The 10,613-nt window shown below is 47.2% G+C and overlaps 5 protein-coding genes across 5 annotated transcripts; 1 reads left to right on the top strand and 4 right to left on the bottom strand.

The window, feature by feature from the left end:
• Positions 1 to 411: 411 nt before the first annotated feature.
• EDB91DRAFT_1251153 (uncharacterized protein) lies at positions 412 to 1,438 on the bottom strand (the record flags this gene model as incomplete). Its single annotated transcript, XM_041323338.1, has 4 exons — positions 412 to 681; positions 735 to 905; positions 961 to 1,169; positions 1,225 to 1,438. The coding sequence occupies 4 exons, from the start codon at positions 1,436 to 1,438 to the stop codon at positions 412 to 414; spliced, it is 864 nt and encodes a 287-aa protein (XP_041174630.1).
• Positions 1,439 to 5,198: 3,760 nt separating this feature from the next.
• On the top strand, positions 5,199 to 6,491 carry EDB91DRAFT_1084240 (uncharacterized protein; the record flags this gene model as incomplete). The annotated part of the gene is made up of 3 exons (XM_041315744.1): positions 5,199 to 5,518; positions 5,689 to 5,737; positions 6,297 to 6,491. 3 exons carry the CDS (start codon positions 5,199 to 5,201, stop codon positions 6,489 to 6,491), a joined length of 564 nt encoding a protein of 187 aa, XP_041174629.1.
• Positions 6,492 to 7,528: 1,037 nt separating this feature from the next.
• On the bottom strand, positions 7,529 to 8,368 carry EDB91DRAFT_1057077 (uncharacterized protein; the record flags this gene model as incomplete). The annotated part of the gene is made up of 2 exons (XM_041314048.1): positions 7,529 to 8,070; positions 8,122 to 8,368. The coding sequence occupies 2 exons, from the start codon at positions 8,366 to 8,368 to the stop codon at positions 7,529 to 7,531; spliced, it is 789 nt and encodes a 262-aa protein (XP_041174628.1).
• Positions 8,369 to 9,492: 1,124 nt separating this feature from the next.
• On the bottom strand, positions 9,493 to 9,808 carry EDB91DRAFT_1251149 (uncharacterized protein; the record flags this gene model as incomplete). The annotated part of the gene is made up of 2 exons (XM_041323337.1): positions 9,493 to 9,721; positions 9,777 to 9,808. The coding sequence occupies 2 exons, from the start codon at positions 9,806 to 9,808 to the stop codon at positions 9,493 to 9,495; spliced, it is 261 nt and encodes an 86-aa protein (XP_041174627.1).
• A 26-nt stretch (positions 9,809 to 9,834) lies between these two features.
• EDB91DRAFT_1251148 (uncharacterized protein) lies at positions 9,835 to 10,613 on the bottom strand (the record flags this gene model as incomplete). Its single annotated transcript, XM_041323336.1, has 2 exons — positions 9,835 to 10,497; positions 10,560 to 10,613. 2 exons carry the CDS (start codon positions 10,611 to 10,613, stop codon positions 9,835 to 9,837), a joined length of 717 nt encoding a protein of 238 aa, XP_041174626.1.

The raw sequence follows: 10,613 nt of genomic DNA, 5'->3' as shown, positions 1-10,613 counted from the left end.
GGAGTACCGAGGTCTGGGTATCAAATGTCAAACATTTGCCTGTTTGATGCTTGATTATTGGCACTCGAACATTGGTAATTGGTATTTGACAGTAGGTACTATCACATGGGTACTAAGCTATGTGCCTGTTCTATCCTTGCCAGGATGGAGTATGTACGCGATCCATCCTAGCCCATCCACATGAGGGAATCCTGGCATAAATATGAACAGAATCCCCATGTACCATGCCCAAGCAATTCTATCCCCTTCCACTTCATGAACCCCATGTCTTACGATCCTTCCTGAAAACGCAATCATATAGCCTGGCTTGTACATGAACTCCAGCTGAAGACTTGGCATACTCATGCAAGCATTCGAATAATTACCCACAGTGGTGAGAATATCGAAGCATTCAGGAATGGATATGTGGTCTCAATGATTGGGGGTTTGCTGATTGGAAATGACGGTGAGGGTGTTAAACACGGATGCCCAGTACTGGAGGGTCTCTGACATCCTCAGAAGATTCTTGCTTTCGGCTGATTGTCTGAGGCTTAAAAAGGCTTGTATCCCAGCCCAGTACTGCTCAGGATGCATCACCCTGAGTGCAGCTGATGCGATGGCTGCTGGCCTGGCAATGGCTTTGAGAATATTCTCGGAGAATGGTCCCTTCAATGAGGCAGATACCGCCGGGTCCGACAGATTCTACCGGATTGGTCAGTGTAACTATCGGAAACCACCATCTCATGAGATCCCACCTCGTGCCCCTGTTGAAACCAAGCCAGAGATAGATTGATGCATCTGGGAGATATGCCATCATTTTCCGAGCTTGGTTTGAACCAATCCTGATTAGTTCGCCAACTCCCATCAACCTTTACACTTTTTGCAAGGCTCGGACTGAGCAAATCGGAGGCTGCCAGAATTTCCTTCTGGAGTTCCCATTTCATATTCCATATCCATCGAGCAACAAAATATATTAGCCACCTGGGTGGTTTCCGTCAGGGCATCCGGGGGGTACCACACAATGATGGCACCGGTAGCATCAAGAACTGTGGTGGGTATGTCAACCAACTTTGTACCTTCATGGCCAGGAGGACACCTCTCAAGCAACCTCACCTCTCTTTCTTCATTATGTCCAGTGTCCTTCAGGGAGATCATTTTGCTGTATCTCGCAATATCAATCTGCATCCGAACTGTGAAGCAATTTGAATCATCAAATGGACTGTCCGAATCTGCGGGAAGACCCACTGAGATTGTTATATGCCTTTATGAGGCAATCCACCAATCGATTGCAAGCCATCACCAGATTGGTGTCTAGCTTAGGAGAAGGTATGACTGGGTCTCCTCCTGTTTTCTCGGCAATGAATTTCTGTTCGGTATATTCACATGCCTCATGAGTGACTGTCAAGGCCCAAGTGCGCCAGAAGGTTATTTCAATATCAGAGGTGGAAGACACATTCATGATGGTGTTGATCTTGGGAAATCAGATGGTCAATGCCGGATGTCCACAGACTTTAAAGATGGTGGAGATAGGGTGGATCAGATAGGGAACCTTGATTTTAGCTTTCAAAGATGGATTATCATTTCATTGCTATACTAATATGTCAATGAAATACCGGATAATGGGAAGGGTGCTAGATATCAAATATTCGAGTGTCGGGACCCAGGACCTGGAACTCCTGGATCCTGGAACTCGGTACATGATGCTTGGTTCATTCAAATTTTGGTAGTTGGAACTTAGCTTTCAAAGATGGATTATCATTCATTGCAATGTTAGTATGTCAATGAAATACCAGATCATTGGAAGGGTGCTAGATATCATATATTTGAGTGTCGAGACCCAGGTCCCGGAACTCAGTACATGATGCTTGGTTCAGTCAAATTTCGGTAGTTGAAACTGACCTTTCTATGATGGATTATCATTCATTGCAATGTTAGTATGTCAATGAAATACCAGATAATTGGAAGGGTGCTAGATATCAAATATTCGAGTGTCGAGACCCGGGTCCCAGAACTTGGTACATGATGCTCGGTTCATTAAAATTTCGGTAGTTGGAGCTTGGCACTTGGCACTCAATAGTCCCACCCGTCTATATCATATAATAACCTCGGCCCACCCGTCAACATCATATACATCTGGGCCCACCCGTGTATATCATACAACACCCTCGGCTCGGCCCACCTGTCAACATGATGTGTCTGGGCCCACCCATGTATATGATAACAATTAAACTCAATCCCTGGAACTCGGTGCCCAGAACTCGGTACACGGTACTTGGTGATTTGTTCAATTTATGAAATACCCAGAAGTTGATGTTAGTTACCTGGAACTCAATATTAGTTACCTGGACATCAATAGATGTTACCCAGAACTCGATAGATGTTACCCGGCCCATGGATATGATATCAACCATCTCAGCCCACCCATCTATATAATATACTACTACCTCGGCCCATACATCTATATAATATACTACCACCTCGGCCCATATGTCTATATGATATGTATCTGGGCCCACCCGTATATGTGATATCCAACTACCTCAGCCCACCCATCTATATAATATCTAATAAATTGCTCTCTCAGCCCACCCGTCTATATTATATACCCCCACGTCGGCCTACCCGTCTATGCAATATACAACTACCTTCGGCCCACCCGTATATATAATAAATATTTTACCACTCCCTCGGCCCACCCATATATATAATAAATATTTCACCACTCCCTTGGCCCACCTGTCTACAAAATAATCTTAATTCATCAGCCCACCCGTCTAATATGATATATATCTGGGCCCACCTGTCTATGTGATAACAAGCACCCTTGACATACCTGGCTATTTGATACACATCTACCTTGGTAAACCCATCTACATAATATCCAACTACCTCGACCCATCCGTCTATTTAATATTCATGTCCATCGGCCCACTCATCCACTCTACATATTCCCTACATGGGCCCACCCGTCTCCATCAGGAATAATAACACTCCCGGCCCATCCGTCATAGTCGAAGATATATCTACCTTCGGCCCATGGTCCACTGGCCCGTATCATACAGGATATTATGCACGTCCATTCACTCGTATAATACGGAGATATGTTACTGCAATATGTGTCCCGTCTCTATTTGTTTGATGCCCCTGGTACCATCCGCGCCCCCAGTGAATTCACGGAGCACGACAACTCCGTCGTGGAGGGGCAGCAGAGCAGATTGCCGGGGCTCATCTTGATGCCTGTCTTGGTGAGACCTGAGGCACTGACGGTCCCCTCCAGATGCAGCACCAGGCTAGTGTCTAAGAGGGAGGCACCTGTCGCACAGGTGCCTCCCGAAGCGCCTGTGGTGGGCCACCCCAAGCAGGCCCACGTGGTGGTGCCCACGGCGGCTGGTCATCCTGTGCGCAGGGTGGAACCTGCAGAAACTGGTCATCCTGAAACAGCCGCAGAATTCACCAAGTGTGTGGCACCCCATTTCATTCTCAAAAGACCGGTGGAACAAAAGGAGGGGGAGGTAACAGGTCAGACCCCTGTAAGCCCACACAACCACAACAACAATGAACCGCTAGAGCGGCTAGCACACCTGGGATACCCAGATGAAAGTGAGCTGATCAAAGGTATCAGAAATCAGTATAACCTGGACCCATTCTTTAAACAGATTTTAGACTCATCTGGCGAATACTGAAACTTCGAAGTGTTGGACGGATTGATCAGACTGCGCCTGCATGACAAGACCCTGTTATGTGTGCCCAACATAAAAGTCAGCAATTGAGCCATCAGAGAGGTGATTATCTCACAAGCCCACTCACTCCTGGTGCACTTGGGAGCATCAAAGACATTGACATACCTTCAGGACCATGTGTGGTGGAAGAGTTTAGTAAGTGACATTACTACCACTTTCTGTAACTCATGCAACACATGCAAGAGGAGCAAGCCCTCCAACCAGAGGCCCTATGGGATGCTTCACCCACTCACCATACCCTCAAGGCCCTGGGAGTCCATTGGAATCGACTTTGTGGGACCCCTGCCACTGTCAAAAGACTGTGACAGTGAGTATGACTCGATAATGGTCATAATCAACCGTTTTACATCAATGGTCCATCTAGTGCCCAGCTGTGTTAACTACAATGCCCGGGACATCGCTGAGCTGGTATTTGCTGAAGTGTATAAGCTACACGGTTTGCCTTGGTCGATTGTAAGCGACTGAGATGTCCTGTTTACCAGCATGTTCTGGACTCACCTCAATAGACTGCTTGGCATCGAGCAGTACATGTCTAGCGCGTACCACCCCAAATCCAACAGGGCAACCGAGCGGGCCAACCGAACCGTCATGCAAATGCTATGATCCTGCATCTCCACCAACCAGAAGGATTCAGCATCCCACTTACCCACCATTGAGTTTGCAATAAACCTCACCCAGTCGGAATTGACTTCCCAGTCACCATTCTTCATTAATAATGGGCGGATGCTGTGTGCCATGGTCTGGAATAACCCCCAGCAGGACGAATATCCAGGGGTACGAGCATACTCTCAGAAGATGAAGGAGTTGCTCATACAAGCCCACGACTCCATGCTCGAAGCCTGCATCAAGCAGACCCGAAATGCCAACCGAAAGCGCCAGCTCTGCCCTCTCAAGGCGGGCGACTTGGTGTACCTATCTATGAAGAATATATCCTTTCCTAAGGGGCTAGCATGGAAACTCTTACCCAAGTATGTAGGGCCATACAAGCTGTTAAAGGACTACAGTAACAACTCCTTCCTTGTGGACTTGCCTGATCGATTGAAACAACGGGGAGTCCATCCCATGTTCCACGCCTCCTTGCTGCGCATTCACTTGCCCAATGATGACCACCTGTTTCCAGGATGGCTGGAGACCCAAATTGCGGATTTCAGAGAGCCTGACACTGAGTGGGCAGTCGACAGAATCCTGTCACACACGGGGGCCCAGGAAGACATGTCCTTTGAGGTACAGTGGCAAGCAGGCAATATTACCTGGTTACCATATGACCAGGTAATGCACTTGAACGCACTATCGGAATATTTCGATCTACTCAGGATATCAGAAATTTTGGAACTGACAGATGGACAAGGAACAAACCCTAATGACGACCAGCCAATATCTCTAGGAGCGGTCGCATTGGAGGTCAACCAACGTATAAAACCCCGTCCCATTCCTCCAAACCCCCCATCTATCACTCCCTCCAGCAAATCACCAAGAACCATGCACTCCGCCCCCCTCATTAACTTCACCAAGCGCAACCGAGACTTCATTATCACCGACCCTGACAACATGGACAAACTATGTCTCGTCACCTGCAGCCAGCTGAAGGTGTTCATCATATACTCCTATGCCCTTCATAACAAGGCTCCCTCGGCTCGCCCTGCCTGCCCATTGGGCTATGAGTACTTTGCTTGCGCCTACAATCATGAAGGACTTACCACTACCACCTCTGTCATCGACGAACAGGGCTTTGTAAAGTGCAAAGGCACATCCATTGAGATGGGAGATCTCTTGGACAACGATGACGAAGACGTCACTTTGTCAGCTATGCGCATGGACCAAGTTGACCGCTGTAGGGAGTATCACTATGCTAGGCTCATATCCACCACTTTTCTGATCCATCCGACATCCATCCGACACCTATCCATTCCATCTGATACACATCCGCTTTTCGGATGACATGCGGATACCTTCGGATCTCCCCCTATAGCTCGCGCATCTGCCACATCCGTCCTGTCCACGTCCATTCTACCTCATTGGTACATACTCACATGCATTTCCTTGTTACTGACTGAACACAGACATATCCTCTCACACTCCACTATTTTCCGGATAGCTTATGGCACGGTCTAGACTCGCTACCTATATCTCTATGTTCCTTGAAAATACTGTGCCCTATAAGCATGGAGGTTTTCGAAAAATACTTACTTCATGTAACTTCCTCCCACTTTTCCTGCACCTTACCAGAAGGTCACTTTGACTTATACCCACTATCCATCAAACCTTTAATGAACTTCCTTTGACTTTGATTCACATCCCATCTGATCCGCAAGTATCATCCGCTCCATCCGACGAATCCATACATTTTGCATCCTATCCGTTTCATCTGCTTTTGCGGATCCTTCATCCTATAGGGTCGCTTTAGACAGAGACTAGTGTTTCCCCAGTAGCAATCCCCTTAAGGGTCAAACGTGCTTGTTTCCAAGTGAGGCAGCAGGCAGCAAAGACCCAACTGTGTAGTTGATCGAATTCTCTCTGCTGCACTTGTTGTACCCACACCGCATGGTGTGGCACACTGCCCTCTCTGCCACTCATCAGCGGGACAAGATCGAGGAGCACTGCTTGATGAACAAGAAGAGCAAGAACTACTTCAAGAAGCAGCAGGTTAAGATGTTTAGAAAGGGGTTCAGGAACCAAAAGAGGAACGTGCTTAGCACTGGCGCCCCCGGAGGGACCAAAGCATCTGGCAGCGTCCAGCCACCCATCGAGGACAAGATGAACACCACAGGGTGAGGCTCCGCCGAATGAGTCTAACCTTTGGATGAGAGTGTGGCCTCTCTCTGGAGGGGGAGATGTAATGGTTGCTGTCATATACACTAAGTGACGGTTGCTGTTTCAGAATCCTAATACTGTCAACTATTCCCCTGAGTCTTATTTATTCTGTCCCTGCTTCTTACCTATCTTTTATTGCTAGAATCTGATATGTCCTATCTTACCTTTATCATATGCCTGCGCTCATTACTTATCCATGTCTGCTTCCTATCTTCTCCGAACCCTTAACCCTACCTCTCGTTTACTATAGTTTAAATACAGGCTACTGTCATAGAATTAGGGCAGCATTTATTGTACCCAGAATACCAGACTTTAACACCATCTCTCAGTCGATAATGTTCTTCTATTTGTGCCGCCTACTTCGAGCCTTCACACGCTAAATAGTAGACGTCACACGAGCCTACTACGTCAATAAATACGCCGACCATCACGCCTTTGAGATTGCATTTTGATCTAGCTACTTGTACACCATTTGAATTTATAACACTCTTTTCTCTCTTAATATGCATTTTCGCTCCTTTGTGTGGCAAAACCAATGGACCACTTGTTCGTACCTTTGAGAAATTTCGGAAAGATCAAGTTATCACTCCTTGTATTAATTTTTATGCCTTAGCACCAGTGCCAAGGCAAGAAAAGTGGCATAATGAAGGAAAATGAATCTGAGGTTTTACTGATGGACTTGAGCAGCGAAACAATCCAAACTACTGAAGCGAACATATCCGAAAATAATACATTACTAATTGCTATTAGAACTCTTCACAACATTCTGGATTATCGAGAGGCATCAGTACAGCCTGTGCACACTGTTTTATGTCCCTAGGTGGGCTCGGAAGACTTACCGCCAGTAAAAGACTTTACAAGGCCCAAGTGTGTGAGTGGAATGAACTTGGAGGGGACAAAGAGAGACGTACTAGTGTGGTATGTTCGACTCATACCACTACCTACTGATATGTTGTACTACCAGGACTACTAGTACACGTTAAACTGTGACACTGCACCTATGCCACCTTAATCAATCTCCCGCCTCGATGGCAAAACAGACCCTCTTCAGTCTCCCCTTCCTTCTTCCACATGCCACCTTCTCCTTGCACCCATCCCCCAACATCCTCAATCCACTGATGAGCCGGGCAGTCCAGATGGCATCCACCAAAAACAGTACTCCATACTGGCGTCCAGAAACGCTGCCACCACACAACATCATTCTTATCACTAAGAACGTGTTTGTAGTACAACACTTGTCCCCCAGGTTTCAGCACCTCCGAGATCAATGTGGATATGGTGGATTGTGGCGAAGGGATGGAGCAGATAGTGAGGACAGAGATGAGTGTGTTGACAGGCGGGTGTGTCACAGGAAATGAGGAAATGATAGTAGTGATGTCTTCAGTGCCGCAGGGGAGAATGAGGAGTGTTCCATCATCTTGGCTGTACCCAGTGGCAGAGGCGGTGTGGTGCAGCTCAGCATGCATATGCACATTAGGCTCTACAGCGATGTATTTTGTAACGTGCGAATGCTCGAGGTACTTGATTGTATGGCCGTGACCTAACCTTCACATGAGAACATAACCAATTCCCGGTTGAGCGGGAGACTCACCTGCACCAATGTCGAGTACAACACCATATGTGTGTGGGGTGATGAGTGCCTTTTTGACATCCCTTGCATTCTCATCGACACCATTACCAAAGAGCTTCCACACATGGAACATGAAAAGGCGGGAGAGTTCATGTGGTCGGAAGAGCAGCGAAGGAGAATGCCAGACTGCTAGAATGGTGGGCCAGAGGCCAGCCCCAATGATGAGACGTAGCTCTGGAAGCAATCTGAAGGCTGCAGCGAGGCCCATCTGAGCCACCACCTGAAAGGCTTGATAGTGCAGTTAGTAAGGGGGAGGGAAGGATGTGGGCATAATCACTAGTACTAGTGTATGATATGCTTATGTGTCAATTATTGGCGCTTGATTGGCAATCACAATATGGAAGCTGTTCAGGATGATGATCATCACTGTCGTTGCTCAAAGTGAGAAAATAAATTCATGGTCATAGTGCATATATCCGTCAGGTCTTATGTGGTTTGATGACATCGAGACTGTGACACACACTAAATGGGACCTGACAGAGATACCAGCCCTCCCCATCCGACGAGTCAGTATGAACATCATTTCGAGTGAGTAGAAAGAGGAAGGAAGGAAGGCTCATCATCTAAGTATATGTGAACACGATGAAAGCAGATGGGCCATCGGATACATACCACATGACATAGATGTCTTCATTGTTCCAGCCAATTGAAAATCCTAACGGGACCGAAAGTGAAGCTTTCAAAGCAACTCAGCCCCAGAAAACTCCTGAACCCCCAGTAAAGAAATTTGATGGTTAGTGACTGGATGGCTATAGAGTAAATATGCTGAGGAAACGGGGAAGAAACACGTCAGAAGTGAAAAGTCCAATCATGATGCCAACCCGGGGGTCAGCCAATTTTATGGAGACAGTGACGGGGGCGGGGGCGGGCCAAAGCTTCAATATAGGCCGCCATTGTGTTACATTTCAAATTTCCACCGTGTTTCATTTTCACCTCAACCACCCTACTTTTTTTCTTTTTTCCCACGGCGAGTTATAGAAGGAATGACTGAGACTCTTTGTGACGGCAGGTAGAAGTTGGTAAGACTTTAGATGATGGCACAACTTAGAGACTCTATTGCAAGTAACCAGATACCAGTCCAGATAGATTGGAAGAATACTAAGTAGCTTTCAGTACAGTTTCACGACTCTAAATACTATCGCGATGTATGAAGCTTGTGATAAGATAGATAACAAATAGATAGTTAAAATAGAAAAAGCACGATCACTTGAAACAGCGACGCTCGGACCAAGACTTGTCCTCTCATCAACCCTCTTGATCGCTCAAGTCTTTGTTGTCCTTCGTCGTTAGGGAGCAAACACCACATACCCCCCTCCAGGGCGAGCAATGCCCTCACTTCTTCTTAGGGTTCTTGGGGCTTTCCTTGCTGTTGGTGTTGCGATCCTTAGGCGCAGGAACCCCAACGGTGGCGGCGTCTTCTTCATCATCAATTTCCATATGAGCCGGAGGGGTTGGAATTTGGACAGAGGATGTTCTAGTGGAGGGACTGTTAGTTCCACTGGAACTAGGTCCTTCTCTGCGATTGTATGGGTATCCATCACGCTTGTCCCCAGAGCTGAAGCTTGAATGGGTACATTTGTTCTTTTGCTCGGCAATAGTGCGTTCACACCACTCACACTTCCTCTTGGTAGTCTCGAGGTTCTGCCATAGCGCCTCTTCTAGGAGTTCGATGCGCTAAGGATTAATCCAGCATCCGCCCTCAGGAAGCTGAGGAGCAGGGTGATTATTAGGCTCTGCAGGTATGTTATCCCTGACTAAGTTGGTGAATGATGGTGATGGGCCAGTGATTTCCAGACCATGGGTCCTCTCCTCAGTGAATCGTGAGGTGCCAGAGGCAAGAGATTGCATAGTGTTAAACGCCAGGGCGAACTCTCCATACCCGGCAGGCGTGGCACGATCCGCAGCGGTGCCAGCCCTTAGATGAGCATCGTATTCGAGATACACGCAGAGGAGGTCAATCACGACCATCAGATCTCCTTCTGCGAGCACATTGGGGAGGATGAAGTGTTGATTGCTGACACGAGTGAGTAATGGTGCCATTACAGCTACGATGAGGAGGATGTGGGGTGATTTAGTGAGGTCGAACATGATGGAAGGAGCTAGTGGGGAAGACGAGGGTGGAAGAAGGTCAATTCGGGTTTTATACCTGTCGACCTCGAAAGATAGGTGCCCTAACAACACCTGGGGCTCTTCTGCCAAATGATCCCCGTTTCCCTCCCATAGTTCTGAGACATCCTCGACCCTGAGTAAGCTAAAATAATCTTTTAGCACATCCAATTCAGCAACCTGTTCATAAGCCAGCCAAGTGATGTCTCCAGTTTTCCAGCATATTTCAAACTGAGCGTCACTGTGAGTTCCGGATTGAGACAGAATTTTATCGATCGCCCATTCTGACTCACTATCGTCAAATTCAGCCACTTGATTTTCCATTCGCCCTGGAAATAATTGATCAT

This window comes from Suillus paluster (assembly GCF_016628075.1).
Source record: "Suillus paluster strain FC165 chromosome Unknown EDB91scaffold_50, whole genome shotgun sequence".
Taxonomy (NCBI): Eukaryota; Fungi; Basidiomycota; class Agaricomycetes; order Boletales; family Suillaceae; genus Suillus; species Suillus paluster.
Note: the sequence above shows the minus strand (reverse complement) of the source record. Positions and strands in the feature narration are given on the sequence as shown.